Source organism: Fundulus heteroclitus, chromosome 7 (assembly GCF_011125445.2).
Source record: "Fundulus heteroclitus isolate FHET01 chromosome 7, MU-UCD_Fhet_4.1, whole genome shotgun sequence".
NCBI lineage: Eukaryota > Metazoa > Chordata > Actinopteri > Cyprinodontiformes > Fundulidae > Fundulus > Fundulus heteroclitus.
In genome coordinates, this window is record NC_046367.1 from 24581108 (window position 1) to 24604503 (window position 23396).

Below are 23396 nucleotides of genomic sequence, written 5' to 3' on the forward strand. Positions count from 1 at the left end.
GGCGTATCGGACTTTGGGGCCACCGTACTATTGTAGATCCTGCTCTGTTTGAGATGCTTCTTAACTGTAATGGGAAATTAATCAAATGGTGTTGAACTAACCTTAACTAAGGTACTAATGGAAAAGGGGTATGTCTCTTTGCTGGCCTAGTCTTGGACTTCTGCTGCCCCCGTGACCCGGTCCAGGTAAGTAGAAGACGGCGAGTACTAGTACTTTTTGTTAGTTTCAATGTATTTCAAAGACAAACTTGATTAGTTATTTTGTTTATTCTAAAAGGGTGCCAACAAATGTGTGTGTATCTGTAGCTAGAACAATAACTCTACATGTTTTATGATAGATAAACAACCACATAAAAACATAAAATCCTAGGACTTAAGGTGGTTGTACATAGGTAGGTTGAGTCACCTCATCAAATCTGTTGACATCGTTGGATAAGAGGTTCACAATCTGACCTGTGGTTGTTTCGGCCATTGCTGCGCTGCTGAGAGAGAGAGCCTTTGCAGAAGAAAGGTATTAAATAAAGTCTACCTGACAGCTCAACACAGAAGATAACATTTCGACTATGGTGTAACGAGACGACTAACCTTCCGATAGATCATGTGGCACATGGCCACGCGAATCTTCATGCCTGCCCGCTGGACTTGGTAGAAGTACAGATGATGAAGCAGAGCTAGGCCTATGGTGGCCAATGAAATGCCCAGAGCATAGCTGTAAGCCTCAGTGACCGAAGCTGGCTGAGCAGTGTCATAACTCTCAAAGTACTCTATCAGCTTCCCAAGTAGCACTGGCTGAATGACTTTGATTACTTCCTAGTAGAAAATCAAGTGTAAAGCTGAAATGCATAAATGTTAAACAAAACAAATGGTTGCTTTAAACGTGGTGTGTTGAAAAAGTATGTGTCCCTTGAACTTTTTTCTACATTTTGTCAAACTACGAACACAAATAACCATGAAATCTAAAAAGAATTTTTTTGTGGTAGACAAAACACAAAGTTACGGAACAGGATTAGGGCCATTAAAAAAAATAGAAAAAAGGGAAAAAAAGGCAGTAAAAGTCTTCAATTCTGACTTTTTTCTCAGACTTCTGTGATTAAAGTCAGAATTCTGAGATTAAAGTCAGAATTCTGAGAATAAAGATATTCTGAAAAAAAGGCAAAATTCTGAGATTATAATCCGAACTGTGAGAAAAAAGTCAGAATTCTGAGAATAAAGTCAGAATTGAATAGCCTTTTTACATGCCTTTTTCTATTTTTATTTTTGAATGGCCTTAATCCTCTTCCGTACAAAGTAGTGCATAGTTGTGAAGTGGGAAAAAAATGGTTCAGATTTTATTTTTTACAAAACAAAAATCTGAAAAAATCTGGCATGCATTTGTAGTCAGCATCCTTTACTCTGATACCCCCAAATACGCCTATGGAGATATATAAACTTTAAATTTGTTGTCAAGGCAAGTATTAGTTCAGTACTATTTTGAAATCCTTATGTGTGTGAAAAAGGTTAGCATTCAATATAACTGAAAATATCACCCCTATGGAGAAATACGGTGGTGACAGCATCATGCTGAGTGGATACTTTCCTTCAGCAACGACTGGAAAGCTGGTCAGCATTGATAAAAAAAGATGGATGGTGTTAATTACTAGGCAATACTGGAAGAAAACCCGAGAGAGGGGCAGATATTACCCTTCCAGCAGAACAATGACTGTGAACATACAGCCTGAGCCACAAAGGAATGGTTTAGGTCAAAGCTCAATTATTGTTGGATTGGTTCTAAGTCCAGAATTAAATCAAATTGTACACAAATGACATGTCTTAAAACTTGATGTTCACAGATCCGCCTTATCCATTCTGACTGAGCTCGGACTCAAGCTTATTTTGTAAAAAAAATAAAAATAATAATAATTAGGGAAAAAAATCACTCCATATCTCTATATATACAAAACTGATTTAGAAATACCCTAAAAGACTTGGAGCTGTAATTTTAACAAAAGGTGGCTCTACAAAAGTTTTACTCAGCAGGGCTGGATACAAAAGCATGCCATATTCTTCTAGGGAGTTATTTTTTCCCATGAATATTTTTGTCTTCTTCTTTAAAATTGTGCACTACTTTGTGTTGCTATGTCACATGAAATCTACCCCCGTAATACATTGACGTTTTAGTATGGTTACAATACGTGGACACATTCGAGGCATATGAGCTTTTTTGGGAGTAAAAATGTAGGACTTCACAACCTCTATGAAGATGTATGTTCCAATTAACGAGTATGATTTCCAGTAGCACTGGATGAGTGCTCTGGTAAGTCTGGGTGGCCGTAGATCTTCTGCTGCCTGCTGAACTTCTTGATTCCAAAACCTGCAAAAAAGCAAAAAGAACAATGAAATATCTGCTTGGGTCTTTGCTTCTGATGTTTAAGCACATCTCATCTAAAGTTTTAGTTTCATTTTGCAAAGATGCCACAGAATTTACAGTTATTGAATTCCATGAATACCTTTTTGCCATTTTAAAGTGAATGCACAATTCAATTTTACTTATAAATCAACCAGGTATGAATTATACCCTATTTGGATGTGGATGACAATCACAGATGGACAAACACCAGAGTGATGATGATCAGAAGGCACAGCAACATTTATCAACTGGGGGTCTACATGTCAATTACAGACACCAGCCAATTCTCAGGGGATCAAAAAGGGCCCCTAAGGGTGGTTTCTTCAGCGCAAGACAAGACAAAAAACATTAGTTGTCTTTTACCTTTCAAAGATGAAATCTAAACTCTAAACAGCAAACTAAAACTAGGATTGAATTGTATCTTTATGTGACTGGATTGAACAGACTCTACATTTCTGGATGTAAACCAGGGGGCAGAGAAATGGGGTATTAACTGAAACGCATATGGGAACAACATTTCATGACCAAAAACTAGTGTTGCACCAATACCAATACCAGTATCAGACAGGGCCCCGATCCAGCACTAAAATGGTGGTATTGGTATCGGCGAGTACCAACAAATAGGCACCGATACCATTTTGATGTTTGTATGTCACTTGAACGCAGCCTTCTCTCTCCCGACTAGTATTATACATGTTATGTAAGTTCATGAAAGTTGCACTATTTTGGCATTTGGGAGCCAAAACTCAGGGTTTAAAAGAGATTATTGAATTATTAATGTAATTTTACTGTCTTACTGTTGCACTACTATTATACATGTTATAATTTCACGAATGTTGCACTATTTTGGCCTTTGAGAGGCAAAAGTTTATTCAACTATTGTCACCCATTCTAGGCAGGCAATAAAAAGTTCTACTACCCTAAGTAGTATGCAGTTCTTCATATATACACACACATCAATTTCAAACAGATGGTATCGGTATGGTATCGGCCAATACTGCACAGCCAGGTATTGGGTATCGTATCGGGGCCATAAAATGGCATCGGCACAACACTACCAAAAACCCATTCCCTACTTTCAATAGACTAAACAGAAGTTTGTAGTTATAGCACAGAATAGACAAAGTCTAAAGGGTATGTGGGAGTAAAAAAAAAAAAACAAGACATGTTAATATGTGCATCCAATTTCAGCATCGTACCAATGGGGCAAACTTGACGTGAAGTCAAACATCTCCTTGACTCCTTGAGTCCGATAGGAGTAGGAGGGAGAGCGTTCCCCCATGTGCAAGTTTGAGAAGTACAGTCTAAATATAGGTGGGCTTCTCTCCAAGCAAAAGGGTCTTTCTGAGGCCACGCTTCCTCACAGAAAGCAGCCTCTGCTGTATGTGGAAGATGTGCTGACTTAAGGCGCTGGTCAGTTGGAGAAAAAAAATGGCTCTGTTTTGGTTCAAGACACTGATTTTCTCAGTGGGAAAACAACGTTTATTTCAGCTGTTCCTTGAAAGAGTACAACCTCTTCTTCTAACAGTGTGGAAAACATGCACTCAAGCTCATATTCTCCTGAACCCTAATGTTGCAATGGCCTCCAGAAGGGTGTCCAGGATCCAAATCTGATATAGTTTACTTTTGTTTGGGTCTTTCAACCAGGATACATACACAGGGAGTCTCTGGATATGGAGGATTGTGACGTTTTAAAAAGAAATAGAGGCTAGTTTGTATCAGAGCTAAGTATTTTAGAAACAAAGAACAAGAAGTGGGTTTCTGCACTTATGGAAGCATTGAAAAAGACATAAAATGAAGGTAAAGGGAGATGAGAAGGTCTTAAATGTTTGGCTGAAGCCGACAGAGCAGAGGGGCTGCAATGGTTGTAAAACCAGACAAATCTCTCTCGTGTTTTTCTGTTTTTATTACATGGCTCACCAAAACTTCATTATGGTCACATAGTGACAATAACGATTCTTGATGGCTGGGAATGTGTTCTTAAATTTAGTATTCTAGTATTAAATGTTTGTGTATGTTAAATGACATATGTGATTTTAATGCTACAAATTCTGACATTCTGTATGTGAAGGGATTCACAAATGAAGCTGGATTGGATTAATTGTGAGCCTGTTCTTAGTTATCCTCTGCCATTTCTTACAGAATTAATTTTTTTTCTGCAGAAAAATACCAAAGAAAATGTCTTGTTGGTGTAGAAATTGACTTGAGTACGTGGGAGGGTTCCATGCAGAACAGGGTCACAGGGAGGCAAATGGAGACTGCATGTATTGTTGTAAGTCTGAGCAACAACACGTCCATCTTAAAATGAAAACAGCACATTTTTATTTAAATTCAAGTAACCAAAGTGCCTAAATTTAATGAATTCTAACATACTTTGATAATGAAACTTTTTCTTCCACTTCAACTTTAAAGATGGCTATAATACGGTGAATTTGGACATCTAGTTCCAACAGCTTTACAGTCCTGATGAAGAAAACTGAGCACTTTTACACTAACTTAACAAAAGTCAGTCAGTCAGTTACCGCTGTAGTTCCTCTCCAAGTCGCTCAGATGCATCCTCTGGAAGAACTCTGTACATGTCCGCTTCCTCCAGCCTCCTCTTGTACCCAACTCTGAATAAGGGGTTCAGCCAGCTAAGGATGAAATATACGACAGCAAGTTCAGTAGTTACCAATGCTAAGAAAAAATAAACTAATTATATAACTGGCCAATTAAATGTGCAAAGTTTGAAGACAAAATAGTTATTATTGCATCGCTTTCATACATAATTGTAGCCACAGCAGATTGCTGCTTTCTTCTACATGTGTGTTGATGGTGGTTTTGCATTTAAGGCACTTTGAGCTCTTGTGCATCACTTCAAATATTTATTGCCTACTGGCCAAGCAGCGTACATGCATAAACATTTCCTTAAACATAATGTGGCTGGTGGCTAGCCAGACACGCCACATACCCATCAATCAACAGCAAAGGAGCAATCTAAATTGTAAAGTTTTAAAATGTACGTTTAGAGAAAATTTCATGTGATCATCAATCCATCGAACTGGGGATAAAACATCACTGGCTGGAATCTAACTCACAATTTTTTTTATTGTTAATGTGAAAAATAAATTCACATTAAATCGACTGTCACAGACGCCCAAAGGATTCGGCCGAATGAGTCTCTTATAAACGGACTATTCCAGCCTGTTGAGGCAACTGCGGTAAATAGAGGATAAATCATTTTACATGTTGGGCAATTGTAAGGGGATGTATGGGAAAGAAAATAAAGAACGACTTTACAATAAGGCTGCCTTTATAGAGGTTTCCAAATGGTTTGTAGACATATTATAATTTAATCTGCAAACACTTTATAAATCGTTAACAAGTTTTTATTATGCATTTATAAAGGGCGAGAAAAAGACAAACCTGTCCGTTTTCTTGCCAAAGAGTGAGCCAAATCTATATTTGGTTAAAACATTTCAAATTCTATATATTTCATCTAGAGTTGCTAAACTGAATATTTCACACTATAGTACAACCTTGTAAGCTCAATAAGCTTTTGTAAACATAATTCATGTAATATTCTTCTTTACGTCATGGTGTACACTTTACAGTAAGGCTCCTTTTGATAGTTATGGATGTTTATAATGCAGTGATAAAGCAGTGAAAAAGCTGCATTACAGTTTTTCAGAGCTACTCAGGGCCTACATTTTTCATTTATGGGTACATGTCCTCTGGTCTAATTGAACTAAGTGAAGTTCTTGACGATAATGACCATCATTACATTTTGCGGGGGAAAAGGATAAGCCTTCAAGCCTGAGAACACTCTCCCAGCTGTAAAGTGTGGTGGTTGCAGCATTGTGTTTTGTAATTTCAAAAAAAAATTATAATATGTGGAAATACTGGAGCAGCACTTCAAGACATCAGCCAGGATGTTATACCTGAGCATAAAACGCACATGGATGATGCGAGTCAAATCCGGGCCTACAGCCTTCTGAAAATGAAGTACAAAGTGCGCGCTCTCTGCTCTCCGGACATTTTTGTTGATGTCCGTGAGGGGTGTGTGCTTTACGTCATAGCACGCAAAGGATTGTGGGATACCTTAAGGATTCTTAGCGCCAGTAAGGGACTTTGCGGGGTTCCTAGAAAATACTAGCCACGGGAAGGTGCATACAGGCTACTTTTCCCACCTCCTTCCTTACTGACTGCCCTATTGGGACAACACTTATCATGGAGACTTCTGACACACTTCTGCGTGTATATATATATATATATATATATATATATATATATATATATATATATATATATATATATATATATATATATATATATATATATTAGGATAATATAATTATAAGCAGGATTCATTATAAATGGTATAAATCTCTTATGAAATATTGTTAATGAAAAAAGTGAAGTTAGGTCAAAAATGTTTTTTTTAACCGTGCATATAAACTTTTTGCGTGTTTCCCTCCTGAAATGAGAGTGTGGAGTATTGTTTTAATGCTATAAAGCAGCACTTTCTCCTTAATGGGATTTTCTGCAGCTACCCCTTATCACATCCAGGAAAAGGCTCTCTTCACTGTCCGCTGACCATGCACACAGTAAAGCCCTCTTTTCAGTTCATGTCACGCTAAACTGTAAATGGGAGCGGGCAGTTTTTCTTACCAGAAGAAAATCTTGGAGAGAAGATTAGCTCTGGCTGACGGATTATCCTCCTTCTCCTTCTCCAGGGGTTCCATGATTGTCCCAACAAATAAAAGCAAACCCTGCAGGCTGCTTCTGCAGGCTGTGTCCCAGAGAGGTCTAAATAGATGGAAACACAGCGACAACACCTGTTATAAACTCCTCTATGTGTCAGAATAGGCCCCGGTGACATTCAGGGCAGGATTACTGCAGGAGATTGGCAGCCGGTGTCCCGGCGCGGCCACGCACTAGGAGACGCGCTGCGTGGCCCCGCCCACCACGACAGGATTGGCTGATTCAAACGTGCATCATTCCCCCAGGGTCCACGTCGTGAGGCAAGCTCTCATTTATCGCCAAATAATTACTTACATTTAAGAACTGATCAGATGTGATGAATGAAATCGTGGACAGACATGCGGTAATTTATTAATTAAATTATCTTAAGTTATGAGATGCAGCACTAGTTAAATTATAGTAAAAAAAAAAACGAATTTAAAACCCCAATAATAATCCAATTATTATTGAGACACGAGTTCAATCTTGGTACATATTTACCACCTCACAGAACAAAATTACTAAAATACAATGTCACAACCTTTGAAATAATAAATAATTAACAAAAAAAACACAAGCTTTTAGAACAAGAGCAAGAACAATCTGATTTTATTGCAAGATAAAAAAAATTATAATAATAAAACAACTAAAAAAATCTGACAGTTTCAGTTCCTGTTGAAGATGATTCCAGGTAGAAGGGTAATAGAAAGTTGAATCGCCCAGGTAAATTCTGTCTGACAGTTTCAGTTCCTGTTGAAGACGATTCCAGGTCGAAATGCCCAAACCATTCTTCTCAGTACATGATAAAAACACTTTGTGACCTTCTGGAAAACATAGAGGGTTATTTTGGAACAAAAATTACTAAATGGCTATTTAGAAGAAGCTAAAAGATAGAAGATGTTTTGAGGTATTTCACAATTTTGTGTTTGACACATATTGGTATATACTTTTAAGTCATAGTATTGATGTCTTCACAATTTATCTGCAATGCAGAAAGTTAGACAAATAAGGAAAAAGCCACTGAATGACAAAGGTGGGTCCACACTTTTGACCGGTAGTGTATATTTATTAATTTATCTAAATAATACAAACTTTATTATTAGGGCTGCCGGGACAACTATTAGTCGTGCACTCCACCGACATCGCCTTTGTGGAAGAGAGGCGAATAGAAAGCCACTCTTGAAGTGAACACATAAGAGGTCCTCTTTGCAGCTTGACGCCATGCCATGTAGCAGACACAGCAAACATGTGGAAGAGGGAGATCTGGTTAAATCAGAGCAAAATTTAACTTTTTGGGTCATATGGAAAATGTTAGGTTTGGCAGAAAGGTTGCTCTGCACCTGAGTCTAAGTCCACCATCCCCAGAGTGAAACATAATGGTTTGGAATGCATGATATTTTAAAACCTTTCAATGGCAATAATACTGGCAAATATTATGATGATGACATCAATTCATATATATGTCTTTCCTCTCTTTCTCATCTGTGCTCCCATCACTCTATGACCTTTAGCGTTTTCAACAATGTCATTTGTGGCCATTGTGAGCATCTGCTACCTTGAGTTTCTGTCCTCCAGGACAAAAAGAATGCAAAGGTAATTTTATAACACTTGGAGTATATTAGCCAACAATTATTGCACTCCAAACAGTTCCTTGTGATATGAATACTGTGCACTCGCTGATGTTGGGATGACAATGCAATCAGAGTTTTGGAGCCTTAATAGTGGTGGTTGCATCATCCTGTGGGGACCGTTTTCTCCAGCAGGGACAGGGAAGCTGGTGATAGTTGATGGGAAGCTTCAGGGCAATCTTGGAGGAGAATCAGTTAGAAGCGTCAAAAGACGAGATTGGAGCAGAGATTCACCGTCTAACCAGACAACAACTCTGAACATACAGCCAGATATACCGTGGCTAGGTTTAGATCAGAACATAATCATCTATTAAAATGGTCTAGTCAAAGTCCAGACCTAAAGTCCAGACCTAAATTCAATTGAACAAGACATTAAGATACATTTTTGCATACACTCTCCTTACAGTCTAGTGGTGCTTGAGCTAGTTGCTTAAGAATGGGGGGGGGGGGGGGGTCCTAGTCTTGAGATGTACAGTGTATGCATTTTCTTTAACCCAGATATGGTGAACTAATCTGTCAGTAGGAAAACAAATCCTGCCGCACTTGTTGGACACTTACAGAAAAAAAGACTACAATCTGTGCCTGCAGGAGAGTGATACCCTAACCTACAACCCTGCAAGAATGAGTCGGTTAAAACAACGGATGGATGGATGGATGGATGGATGGATGGATGTTCACTGGTGAGATAGGGTTTTCAAATTAAAACACTCAGGCTTTTTCAGATCTTGTGAGCATTTTGAGCCATTTTGACATAAATCTTCTGCTTCTGACGCTTCTCCTCAGAGAGAAAAGGCAACATGAACGATAACATACGTGTTCACACATGAGCCGGTAATCATTAGTCTCCCGGTTGCTAAATACTGTGCGCTAAAATAGATGAACCAGTAACTGGACTTTGTCACCTGTTTGTCTCCTGTGTTTTTTAGGATTAATGATTACTTCTTTATTTTTTTTATGTTAATGTGATACTTGACATCATCCGAGACGAGAACATGAACACGCGAACGCAGGATTCTCTCTTTTCCTCCCTTTGAAAAATGTAATGCCTAACCCGCCAGCTCATCCTTCCTTTTACTCTTTCACCGTGGGACATGCGTGTCCGTCCCTCACCGGGTGAGCGGTCAAGATATCCCGTCTGTTAATCATCTTTGTGAAACACATGTCCACAGTGTAATTTTGCCCGCCTGTGGACATTTTTATTTCTTCTTTATATCTTGATATAGACAAAGACATAGCATATAATTAAAGCTATCAAATGACGGGCTGGCAAATTCTGGCTTTCCTCAGCGGCCTGGCCGGGCTCTGCTCCAACATCGCCGCCACCGTGTCCAATGAGTGGAGGGCCACAAGTAGGGCCTCCTCGGTCATCACAGCCACCTGGGTGCTCCAGGGTCTGTGGAACAACTGTGCCGGGAACGCCATTGGAGCGCTGCACTGCAGACCTCATCATACCATCTTACAGCTCGAAGGTAAGCTCGTGCACAGCCGTTAGATACGGGGTCAGCTTTCCATGTTTAACTCTGTTAAAGACCTGCGTTGCTGAATAGTATGCAAAATAAACTCTGTGGCTATGCTGGGAATCCTGTCAGATGCAAATGTGTTCAGAACTTCAAATGTTTATTAAAATCTGTTGTTGAAAATGTTGTCAAAGTTTAAAGAATGATACAACAGCGCATAACACAGAAGTCCAGTTTAACAGATTGGGGGATTTTTGACTTCATAAACGTGAAGCAGTTATATTGAATATTATTAAGTTGTGTTTTTTTGAGGGGCAAAAACAAGCCGTACATTTAACATCTGGACGAGTGTCATTGTTTCCTGAAGGCTTGTTGTCTGGCTGAGTTTCATGCTGTGTGTTTATTAGTAAATTTTTCCCAAATGAAAAAAAACATCCTTCATCTTTGCTTTCTTTTTAAAACGTCTCCAAAACTGCACAGCCTTGGGATTTCAAACATGCATCAAGCTCATTTGAAAACTGGAAGAAGTCAAGACAGCAAAATAAAGTGGTTGATTTTTTTTATCTTTTTTTCTCCAGCTGGAAGTTTGCATTTTAAACGTAGTGAATGTGTTTTTGTTTCATTTGTTTTTGCGTTAGACATATCAAACGATGAGTCTGGGCAGAAATTAAGCAACATTTAGCTTGCGTTATGAGACAACAGTAAAAACTAAAAAGTTAAGCAAATGACATTGGCGCCTTAATTTAGGCACTTGCAGCATTTGCTTTTGTAAACTTGTTACATTAGTTCAACGTTTTAGCTCAAAAAGTTGAATTAAGACAAAAACACGTAAATAAAATGCAGATAAATGAAGTGCATTAGTCTATATTTAAGTATTATTGCTTAGACATCAATAAAAGCAAAATGCTGGCTGGACTAAAACAGCAGAGTTTTTTTGGTTATATAAATCAATGGTTCTGTGTTAAAGTTTTGGTTGATGCAAGAAAGCACATATAGGATTTAGCCACACTTATTTCAAACAATAAACATCACATTTTATCTGTAGAGCTGGTTTTCAGATCGGTATCTCTACACAGATCTTGTGTCACCGGGCTTTTCTTTGAGCTTCTTCAGTCTTACAGAGTTGCAGAGCTTAGCTAACAGCATTCACAGCAACTGAACTTGTTCACATTTTGTCACATTCAAACCACAAACTTCTGTGTAATTTCTGAAAATACAAAATCAAAAAAAACGAAACGAGAAAAACATTTTTTTTCTGTATTTTTTACAATTAAAAACACAAAAAGTGTGATGTGTGAATGTAATCAGATCCATTTAGTCTTGTGCCCCCAAAAAAGTCCGGTTCTGGTCTCATCTGACCAGAGCACCTTCTTCCACATGGCAACACGGGACAACTGGTGATTTTAATGGTTCCATGCAATTAGGACTTTTCTTCTTTCTTTACTCATCTGTAAGGGTCAGATTTGTGGAGAGCATCATTAATAGTTGTCCTGTCAACAGATGCCTCCAACATAACTGTGGTTCTCTGCAGCTCCTTCAGAATTAACATGGGCCTCTTGGCTGCTTCTATAATTAATGCTCTCCTTGATGGTCCTTTGATTTTAGATGGATGGTTTTGCAATAAGCTTACTTTTCAATTGATGGGTTGAACAGTGATCCATGAAATCTCCAAACTTAGATTTTTGTTTTTTAAACTAACCCCACTCTAAATTTCTCCACAGCCTTTTTTTTACTGACCCGTATGCCCTGTTATATTGCTCTTTGTAGCTCTGGCTGTAGGGTTGTTGTCCTGCTAAGAACCTCTGCCCCTCAAGTCTAATGCAGCCTCTAAAATATTGCCTGTTAAAAGCATTGCCCTGAAGAAGCTGAGCAATATATACAAAACTCAGTGGTAAATCAGATGTTACTTATAGCATCAAGCCACAAGATGGTGCTGTGGCTCACATCCATAAAACAGGATAAATCTGTTGTTTGGCATTAAACATCTTTTTTTCTGTTATGTTGGAAGCATTGCTAATGTTCTCGACACCTCGTTTCTTTGAAATGAACGTATAATTCCTCTGCTTGCGATGAATAAATAGCGACACACTGTTAATAATTCATCTAAAACTTGCTATTTTGGGTCTAAGAGGAAGCTGAGGTTGAGCATTAATCATAAGTCATTCTGCAAGGTGATAGAGGGAAGGTGACATTTATGTTCTCTTGAAGAAAAACATTGTTCAAGTTCGACATGATGCAAGGAGCCCTTTCACGGCTGCCCAGATCCAGTCGTTCTTCTTGATGGGACTCGTGCTTCTTGCTTTAAAGCTTTTTCACAAACATCTAGCTGAACATAAGCTGGACCCGCGCTGAGCTTGAGTATCTAACTTTCATCAGGAACCGTCTGCTTTCTGCAGTTTCAACACCAATCAGCGCAGCCCTGACTCTCTGTAGCCGCGCAAGACGGCTGACCATTGGCCACCTGTTGATGTTTCAGTCCAAACTCCTCCCCTCAGAATAAAACTGTCCACAATACATTAACTATCAAGTGCTCACAGTCCTCCGTAGAAACCCTGGCAGAGCAAAGATAGCTTTTTCGAAAAAGTTTTCCCAGCCAGCGAACCATTAATCAATTTCTGCCCCGGCCGACTGAATTAACGGCGGGCGGTGCGAAGGAGTCCCTGCAGCATGAGCGGCATGTTCCAGGAGATCGTGGCCCTTGTTCTAGCCACCTCGGGCTGGGTACTGGAGTCTTCCACCTTGTCGACAGACTACTGGAAGGTCTCCTCAAACGACGGATCTGTCATCACCACGTCTACCTTCTGGGCCAATCTGTGGAAGCAGTGTGTGACCGATTCAACAGGGATCTCCAACTGCAGAGACTTTCAGTCCATGCTGGCACTGGATGGTCAGCGCTTTCTTATTTTTCTTAAGACGATCTCTTAGTTGTTGTAAATGCTTGTATGTTTAACTGTTTTAACTTGATTCATGCACGGTTTAAATGTTTATTCAATCTTCTTCTTCCTAGCGCTTGACAGATGTTCAAACATCAGCTAGTTTTCTTTTTCGCCGCTTAGTCGTACAATTCAAGTTCAAGTTCATTACCAACATAGACCAAAAGATATTGTGACGCCCAAGGAAAGTTTCCAATGGAACACTCATTTACCCCCAAATATGTCAATGTTTAGCCTTTGTTCTTGGAGCTTGAAAGCCATAAAGGAGATTTACAACGTGCCTTGTGGCAGTTTTGGACATGGGTGACTACTTTAAAGGGTTGACTTTAGAGGTAATCTTTGCCTCAAAAGCTGATCCTAGTGACAGATTTCATATCAACAAAGTCGCCGCAACGCAGCAAAGTACCTGGCGCCAATAATGGTCTCCTGTGAGAAATTGTTCTTCTTGATTCGTGTGCGAATAGTTCAGAAGGTCAGGAGCTCCGTGACCTTGTCGTGTTTTAGCGAGAAGAGGTAAAACCACCAGATGTCGACAGAAGGCTCCGTAGGTGACGGAGAAGTCTGCTCTGCTTTTGTTTTGCAGGTTACCTCCAGGCGTGCAGGGGACTGATGATCGCATCCATCTGCTCGGGTTTGTTCGGCTCCGTTTTCGCCCTTGTTGGGATGAAATGCACCAAGGTGGGAGGAAGTGACAGAAATAAAGCCAGGATCGCCTGCTTTGCTGGTGTCAATTTTATTCTCAGTGGTAAGTAGAGGCAACCAGCGTGAGCTGCAACATTTCTCTCAAAGCCGTTTAATCACTCGGTTCTTCTTCTTGGTCTTCTTCTCAGGGGTCTGCTCGCTTTCGGCCTGCTCTCTCTATGCACACCGGATAACAACAGAGTTTTTTGACCCAATGTTTATGTCTCAGAAGTGAGTTTTACAGTTGAACATTCGTCAAACCGAGACAATTGGGAGACATTATCTCAAAGCGTTTTTGTGCGTTTCCAGGTATGAGCTCGGAGCTGCGCTCTTCATCGGCTGGGCAGGTGCCATCCTCTGTATTCTGGGAGGCAGCATCTTCTGCTTCTCACTCACAGATTCTTTTTCAAGAACGTTAGTATGGGCAACGGTTTTTTTTTTCTTTCTGTTTGCATTTTGCATTTGAATATTTTTTCTAAACCAAATCTATGTGATTCATGTTCGTAAAGCCCTGTAGGAGTTTGAGTGATAGAGATGAAACTGTTTTATTTCTCTTTGCAGCCACAGTCAGGCAAACTATATCTACACAGGCGCGGCGTCGCATTCCCATATCACCGCCTACACGAGGGGGCAGACGAAGTCTGTAAACGAAAGGCCGGCTGCAGATAACAGCAACTCCTCCAGGATGCAGCACTTTGATAAAAATGTATACGTGTAAGGGAGGTAAACGCAAATCCCTTTCACCTAAAGACGTTGTTGGTTTTTAAGAGTTTTACCCTCAGCGTGTTAGATGCAGCAGCAGCAGCGTTGGGCCAAATCTAACAGAAGCAGAGGTAGGTTACTGATTCAGATTTGTGGCTCACCAGCTTTTTTACAGTAGTTTTAAAAATTGTCGGGTTTTTCTTCGAGGTACATGACTTTAAAGGTTTTCTGATATGGTTTACTCATTGCTCTCTTGTTTTTGCCCTTTTATATGTTTTAAATATAAAAAACAAGAAAACAGTGGTGCAGGAATGAGCCGGTCTGATCAAACCTTGTCACAAATAATTCCCCAGTTCCTTTGTTTTATTTCTTGTATTTTTGTTGTTGTATGGAACTGTTTTAGAGATGTTGTTACATTTATTTCCATTTTAGTTTTGTTGCTTGCAACTAACACTGTATCTCACCCATTTTCCTATCAATCCATGAAGGCAAATTTGGAAACTGTAACATGAGACACGAGGCAGCAATTGAGTTTGTTGTAATGCTTCGACATCACGGAGGGGGAAAAAAAAGAAAGAAAAGAAAAATACTGCAAAATGTGAAAAAAGTGGTGATTATTTTTGGTTGTGATTTCATGAAAATGAATAAAACTCAATGAGATCTGACATTGTTCTGAGTTCTTTGGGTTTTGTTTCCATCATGTCTGCAGCTTGATGCAACGCTTTAAAAGCTTGGACTTTCCTGGCAGTGCCAGCCACACATACTGTAGGCATAGAGCACAGACAGAGAAACAGCACCTGCTGTCAGAACCAGGTTCAAACCCCAGTCAGCGTAGATACTGATATAATGTTAGCTTGTTTTTAATGTTCATATGTGATTACTTTTTGTCATCCATTATATTTTGATCGAGGGGAAAATTACCATGAAATATTAACATGTTAATATAAAAATATTAACATTTTATAGACAAATGTGTGTGCATATATATATATATATATATATATATATATATATATATATATATATATATATATATATATATATATATATATATATATATATAAGCTGAAAGGACATGAAACTGACAGGATCCTCACCCTTTCATCCAATGTTTTGTGAATTTTTGTCTTTTTTTTATTTGGAATCAAATCAGATTCCAACTTTTTGAATTCAATTTAATTTTATTTATATAGCACCAGTTCATGATACATATCATCTCAAGGCACTTTCCAAAGTCAAATTCAATCAAATCATACAGATTGGTCAAAAAGTTTCCATTCTAAGGAAACCCAGTAGATTGCATTAAATCCCGACAAGCAGCATCAACTCCTCCTGAAAGAGCGTAGAGACACAGTGGACAGCCGTCTGCATTGTCCATGGCTTTGCAGCAATCCCTCAAACTGAGCATGCATTAAGCGACAGTGGAGAGGAAAACTCCCCATTAACTGGAAGGAAAAACCTCCATCAGAACCAGGTTCAGTATGAACGGTCATCTGCCTCGACCGACTGGGGGTTAGAGAATACAGAGAAGAGACACAACAAAGACAGACAAAAAAAGCACAGAAGCACACATTGTTCCAGTAATCTGTTCTATGTTATATGGTAATAGCGGATGATCGCCAGACCAAGTGTACCTACTATGAAGGAAAAAAATGACAGAACAAAAAGTTAAAAGATGAAATAACAAGCAATGCAAATTGGAGAACAGTAGGAGAACTCAGTAGAGTGAGAGAAATAGACCCTGATGTCCTCCAGTAGCCTAAGCCTATAGCAGCATAACTATAGAGATAGTTCAGGGTAACATGAGCCACTCTAACTATAAGCTTTGTCAAAAAGGAAAGTTTTAAGATTAGTCTTAAAAATAGATAGGGTGTCTGCCTCACGGACCAAAACTGGGAGTTGGTTCCACAGGAGAGGAGCCTGATAGCTAAAGGATCTGCCTCCCATTCTACTTTTAGAGACTCTAGGAACCACCAGCAGACCTGCAGTCTGAGAGCGAAGTGCTCTGTTAGGAACATACGGGGTAATCAGAGCTCTGATATATGATGGAGTTTGATTATTAAGGGCTTTATACGTTAGAAGGAGAATTTTAAATTATATTCTTGATTTAACAGGAAGCCAATGAAGGGAAGCTAAAATAGGAGAAATATGATCCTTCTTGTTAATTTTCATTAAAACTCTTGCTGCAGCATTTTGGATCAGCTGAAGACTTCAAATGGCATTTTGTGGACTTCCTGATAGTCAAGAATTACAATAGTCCAGCCTTGAAGTAATAAATGCATGAACTAGTTTTTCAGCATCACTCCTGGACAGAATGTTTCTAATTTTGCCGATATTCCTGAGATGAAAAAAGGAAACTCTGGAAACCTGTTGAATATGGGATTTAAATGAAATGTCTTGGTCAAAAATAACACCAAGATTTTTTACTTTATTACCAGAGGCCAAGTTAATGCCATCCAGATTAAGTGATTAATTAAGAAGCTTATTTTTTGAGGACTCTGGTCCAAAGATTACAATTTCGGTCTTGTCAGAATTTAAGTGCAGGAAATTTAAAGTCATCCAGCTTTTGTTGTCATCAAGACATGCCTGTAGTCGAAGTAACTGATTGGATTCATCAGGATTTATGGAAAAATATAGCTGAGTGTCATCAGCAAACAGCGAAAATTAATCCCATGCTGTCTGATAATTTTGCCAATTGGAAGCATATATATAGTAAAGAGAACTGGCCTAAGGACTGAACCTTGTGGTACTCCACAAGGGATCCTAGAGTTTGAAAAATATTTATTATTAACATAAACATGAACTCTGTGATTTCATTGTATTCAACAGGATTTTTTTATAACTATAAATTAAATTTGGACCTGAAACGGACCTGTTCCTTTTAAAATGCACCTTGAGATGTTTGTCGTGAAGTAGTGCTTTGTCAATTAACTTTTGGTAAAACCGTATAAATTAAAATATTTTCCTTTTGTGAAAAAATATTTTTCAGAAAACAGTCTGGTTTCATTTATTAAAATCTAAACCTTAAAAGATCAAACTTTAAAAAAAAAAAACACATCTCAATTTATGAAGTGCTGAATTTCATTAAAGAAAATGCTTATTCTTTAGTAAAAGAATGCTTAACTTTACTACTATGGTTAGCCAGTTATTTAGTAATAACTCCTTCATATATTTACATATTTTTCCAACATAGCATTTGTAAAAATGTGGAAAAATATGAGGAAAAAGAAGGAACAATGTTAAAAGGGCACAGTGAGATACACAAATTACAACAACTTGAGGAGCAAGTTTTAAATTACTTTTGTAGTAAAAGGCGATAAAAGTGTATTTAAATATCCACATAAAAGAAGATTAAAAAGGCCACAGTGTCATTTAATAGACTTCTTACAGCATACATTCAACGAGACAAAGCTGTGGCTGTCAGATCAACCAGCCAGAATTTGTCCCTTTCTGCTACCCATCTCCCCTTCTCAGCCTCCAAAAGAGAGGACAAGCCCCTGCTCATCCTGTCTGGCTGCAACAAGAGAAAAGCTTTAGTGGGGCAAGACATGTTTTGATGCCACAACATGAAGCCTTGGCAAAAAAAAAAAAATTGGCAATGTTAAACTCCTTTTAGCAAGTACTTCAAAATTAGGACTCGGAGAAATGTTTATGCTATTTTATATATTTTTTCCCCAACTTAAGCATACAATTGAGGATGTCACGTCAAGATCTTTCATGGTCAAGGTTTTTATGATGAAGAGGTTCATAAAAAGTTCAATCACTGTCCCTGTAACACTGAGATAGATGTAGGAAAGTGTATTAGCCAGATAACCCGACTTTTGATTTGCCCACAGCCCTTCTTAAACGTTGTTTTTCCACGTGCGCAGCGTCAGATGCTCCTCCCCTTAAACAGAGTGGCTTGAGGCGATGTCAAACAATCCAAACTAGAGGCATGTTCCAGAGCGTTTACTATAAACATCTTACACAATGTCCCATAGCCCTCACCCACACACAAAAGCACAAACACAGTGTCATCCTCTCCACCTTCCATCATGACCTGCGGCACCCTTTAGGCTCACACGTCAACGCGTGAGCTCCATTTTTGCGTCTACATGCTCCATTAGCGGATTTCGTCCGTTCAAGCATGAGGAAGCGCTTGATCCAGATATTTGGCTTCTTGATCTCTTCCTTGGGATGGCTGTTCATCCTGTGCACCATGGCAATGGACTACTGGAGAATCAGCCAGATAGGAGGACAAGGTGGTTCGTTCATAATCAAGGTGGCCTGGTACTGGTCCAACCTGTGGAAGGACTGCTTCACCGACTCCACCGCCGTCACCAACTGTAGGGACTATGGGGTTCTCTGGAATGTAATCTGTAAGTTGTCACCCTTTCTAAAGCAGAATATTCTGTTCTTTAAACAATCGGGGAATTGGGCCATAACGCAGCGTTTCGAGAGGGGGAAATTAAGCAAAGTGTGAGCATGTTCTAACAATATTCTTTACATATTTAACGGTGATTCATCCGCAGCACGGTGGAATCGGTAAGGCGTGCTACGTCCTTTGCCAACTGCTGAAATTGGCTTCAGCAAATAGAATGAGTGTCTTTTATCTCATTTCTAAATGCTCCTTCCAATGTTTTAGCCTTTTAAGCAGTATAAATCCTTCTCTTTTAGCTGTTTACCTGAAAGAGTGAGTGTAAACAGAACAAAATGCAACTCATAAGATGGGACAATTCTGACTTTATTTAATAAAATCACTTATTTTTCCAGGTATTAGCTCTTCAAAATGTCCCTGGAGAATGCACACGTATGCAAAAATCATATTTCAGTGCCATCAAAATGAGCTTAAAAGCATTTTATTCACAAACCACTAAACTCAGGGTGAGTTTTGACAATGGGTATTTGTGTATATTCTTATTTGCATTCTTACCATGTTTGTGTAAATGAATGTCACAGACCTACAATCTTCAGCAGCGATTACTTCAAAACTAATGAACTATTAAATAAATAGATCAATACATTGAAAAAAAGAATAATTCATCCAGCTCACAGGACCAACACTCATGTCTAAGAGCAATGCAGAGTAACCTTTTAATGGTTAAAAGGTTACTCTGCATTGCCCTTAAAATTTAACCCAACAGTGGGGTTTTTGGGACTCAGGGAGGAAGCTGAAGTCCCCGGTTAGAACCCACACACACCCGTGCACCCAGGGCCAAGATTTAAACCCACAACCTATTTATTTTTTAACAAGGCAAAATTTTTTGATTCCCTATTGTTGTGTTGCTGACAGATTACGTCCAGGCGGTGAGGGGGTTGCTAATCTGCGGCTTGACGATCGGATTCTTTGCGGTCGTGTGCTGCTTCGTTGGGATGGAGTGCACTTATATCGGCGGAGCAGAACCAACCAAAGACAAGCTGGTCTTCTCCGGGGCCGTTTTTCATTTTGTTGGCGGTAAGTGAAAGACTTCAGGGTGTGTTTTTTTTTTTTCTCTTAATAGAAAAGCAGAAAAATGTTTTGCCTTCATTTAATTTCTTGGTTTCGCCGAAACTGCGGCACACAGGTGTGTCAAATCTTGCCGCCTACTGCTTATACATCAACAGAGTCGTCAGAAATGCTTTTGCTTCCAACTTAGCAGCAGGAGAATTACGGTATAGCATTTTTTTTTTTTTTTGCAAGGAAATATTGATCAAAGCAGTTTTTACATTGAAAATGTGAATATTGACTTTTTTGAATGTGTTGCTTTATTATAGATATGATTTAGGACCTCCCATAATTCTGGGTTTGGTGGGATGTTTCTTAATCTTCTTTGGAGCTGTGCTGTACGCTGCGACGGTCACCAGTGTAATCCGCCCTCAGAGGTATCTAAATCACTCGCTATCTGTTCTTTCTTGTACAATAAGTTGACCTTATTGTACAATAATTTAAATTTCCTGTTTTCACTTTCAGACAAGTGACGGTAGTATACGGCGCACCAACGTACATGCCGCCGGCCTACAGAGGAAGAAGCGTGTACACAGGATACTACGATCCATCCAGGCTGTACGGATCTTACGTTTCAGGAAGAACAAGCAGCAAGGTCTCAAGGCTCTCTCAGGCTTCTCCAAGACTGTCAACAAGAGATGCATTTGTGTAGCCACGTATTGTGATGTAGTGCTTGAAAGTAGTCTTTCAAGACTTGCAAAGTTCTCCAACATGGTACTAAAAAAAGTGTTTGATATCTAATTGATCTGAATGTAATGTTTATATAGCATGTTCTATTGATGAAATAGATCTATTGATATTTTTGTTTTAAAATGCACAGTAATGCAGGTTCTTATAGTTGCTTTTTTTTTTTACTAAGCAAAATATCTGCACTGCAAAAATAAAAATAAGAAAGATTTTCTTTAAATTAGTATATTTTTCCTTGATTTAGCAGGTAAATAAGATTATTTGCCAATGGAATAAGATTTTTACACTTAAAATAGGAACAACCCATCTTGATCATCTTATTTCAAGTGTAGTTCATCTAATTATCTTAGTTTAGGGGTAAAAATACTCATTCCATTGGCAGATAATCTTATTTATATGCTCAAATCAAGGATAAATACTCCAATTTCAAGAATATCTTACTTATTTTTAGTTCTGTTTTTGCAGTGTGTCACATAATTTGGTGAATGGGTACTGAGTTCATGAGCTCCTCCTTGGATTTCACCACTTTTAAACAGCGTAAAAGAAATCAAATCCGAATCGTTTGGATGACGGATAATTTTTTAGCAACATGATAGTTGAAAAAAAAAACATTTTAAAATACATTTAAACTTTTAAGTCTTGGTTCAAGGGTCTTTTTTTTTCCAAAGTGTTTTAATTGAACATCAAGCAATAATCAAACATATGTACTATGCAATAAATTTTTTATTAGTAAACCCTAAACATCCCACCCAACAAACACTCCCCACCCATTGCACCAGTACAAATATACATTTGGGAATGTGATCAGTAGTAACCATGTTGCACGCGTATATTGCTCCTGTGGAAATTGGGATTAGTCAGGATCCACCTTCTTATTTTGATCCAAAAGCGGTTGCCAGATATCCAAAAATTAGTAGACAACCTCTCCATAGCATGTCTTACTTTTTCCATTGTCAAACTGTATAAAAAAGGTCAATAAACCATATTTTAAAAGTTGGAGGGTACTTTTCCTTCCATTTAAGCAGTATCTGCTCTGGGGCTAAGAGAGTAGTGAAGGCTGCGATATTGTTATTTACACTAAAATGAGAATGATGTGGCACATTGCTGAGTTCAGAGCAATCGGGTTCTAAAAACGTCCCTAATGTATCAGAAATAAATTTACATATAGATTTCCATCATCGAACCCTGAGTTTTAGGCAACATCTAAACTTATGAAAGTGGCTGGCTCAGCTTCACATCAGTCGCATTGGGAATCTATGTCTGGTTTAAATTGTGTCAGTTTTACCACAGACCAGGGGTGTCCAAACTTTCCATCACGCGGGCTGAAATTGCCAATTTAAAAGTACTCGAGGGCCAAATAAAAATGAGCTAAAATTACATTACGATTTTTTCCCCCTTTTTTGTATCTGCTCCATAAAATAATAATAATAATAATAATAATAATAATAATAATAATAATAATAATAATAATAATAATAATAATAATAATAATAATAATAAATAACTATGAGCATGCAATATTTTAGTTAAATTAGATTTTTTGTAGGATTTGGATAGGTAAATTATTGTGAGAGTTTTTGAACATTGGCTTTATTAAAACAAGATCATCAAATTTGCAATTCTTTGGGACTTTGGGTTAATTATTTTTTACTTTTTTTACAAATTTTCTTTTTCCTATTCTCAGCAATAAAAACAGGATTTGCTTGTTGTATTTGGCCAATTTCAACAAATGAACTAACTTGTCTATAATAATCTCTATCTGTGCTGTGCAAACTAAATCACCCTAAGTCCTGGAGAAATTGAAGGAGTGAATATTTTTCATTGCAGATTGCCATATGTCCTCAGAGAGTTCTGTGCCCACTTCCTCTTCCCAAAGTCTTTCCAGACGTTTCATGTATTAATTACACCGTAGATTTTATCGATTGCTCTTTTAGAGTATGGATTCAGTTGTAGAACAGTATGAAAAAGCGTCTCAGGTGGTATTAAAGGGAAAGTGACCAAGATGCAAAACTGAAAAGTTCAAGGTACCTGAAAAGGTGAGTCTGGGATTTTGGATTTGGTGTTCACTCAGCGGAAAGTTGCAAAATTACCTTCAAAAGACATTTTTTATTATTCTAAGGCAGGGGGAACCAACCTTTTTGAAACTGAGAGCTACTTCACTGGTTCTGTGTCACAAGCGGGGTGACCAGTACTGGCCTTTGAACTAGAAGAGTCAACACTCACCGATAAACATATTTCAATGCTTCTATTTTTAGATATTGTCATTTTTAAATCTATATAAAAGCAAATGTGATTAAAAAAGGTAGGGCAACAGACTAAAACAACATTTTAGAAGCAGCTCACCGGAAGGTTATACTAGTTTTAGAACAGACCTGAGGGCACCACATGTGGTCCTTGGGGGCGACCTGGTGCCCGTGGGCACCATGTTGGTGACCCCTGTCCTCAGGCCTTTTACAGACAAAGCAGTAAAGGAGCCATCTGTAACAGATGGAACAAACATGTGATTTCTTTATAGAATAAAAAATGTCTTCCAAACTGCCCTCATATTTTAAGCAAGTGTTTAACCACAGGATTTAGAAAGTATTTATTTACCCACTGAACGTGGTGGTGAGAATGTTAAACAGAGAAACGCCCGAGGAGAAGCGGGATGGCAAGACAAATTTTCTAGAGACAACCATTTAGGACCACAAATATATGAGTTGGACCAAAATAACATAGAACTTATATACAATAATTG

The 23396-nt window shown here is 38.5% G+C and overlaps 3 protein-coding genes across 4 annotated transcripts in view; 2 read left to right on the plus strand and 1 right to left on the minus strand.

Annotated features, from left to right (window-relative positions):
• LOC105933605 (multidrug resistance-associated protein 4) overlaps positions 1-7289 on the minus strand; it is a 101491-nt gene extending 94202 nt beyond the window's left edge. The window contains exons 1-5 of the mRNA XM_036139248.1: positions 7036-7289; positions 4908-5018; positions 2229-2349; positions 585-809; positions 406-495 (exon numbers count right to left, since the gene is read on the minus strand). Coding sequence (XP_035995141.1) covers positions 406-495; positions 585-809; positions 2229-2349; positions 4908-5018; positions 7036-7109 — 621 coding nt within the window. The 5' untranslated portion in view covers positions 7110-7289. The remainder of the gene's footprint in view (positions 1-405; positions 496-584; positions 810-2228; positions 2350-4907; positions 5019-7035) is intronic.
• Positions 7290-9856: 2567 nt separating this feature from the next.
• cldn10b (claudin 10b) lies at positions 9857-15173 on the plus strand. Of its 2 annotated transcripts, none has more exons than XM_036139247.1 (5): positions 9857-10204; positions 13709-13870; positions 13956-14037; positions 14116-14220; positions 14368-15173. In XM_036139247.1, the coding sequence occupies exons 1-5, from the start codon at positions 9991-9993 to the stop codon at positions 14522-14524; spliced, it is 720 nt and encodes a 239-aa protein (XP_035995140.1). In that variant the 5' UTR covers positions 9857-9990; the 3' UTR covers positions 14525-15173. The 2 variants fall into 2 exon arrangements, with proteins under 2 accessions (XP_035995140.1, XP_035995139.1); XM_036139246.1 differs by lacking the exon at positions 9857-10204 and adding an exon at positions 12715-13079.
• A 3369-nt stretch (positions 15174-18542) lies between these two features.
• On the plus strand, positions 18543-20840 carry LOC105933623 (claudin-10). Its single transcript, XM_012873235.3, has 5 exons — positions 18543-18866; positions 19781-19942; positions 20052-20139; positions 20242-20349; positions 20438-20840. Exons 1-5 carry the CDS (start codon positions 18635-18637, stop codon positions 20622-20624), a joined length of 777 nt encoding a protein of 258 aa, XP_012728689.2. The 5' UTR covers positions 18543-18634; the 3' UTR covers positions 20625-20840.
• The last annotated feature ends 2556 nt before the right edge of the window (positions 20841-23396 follow it).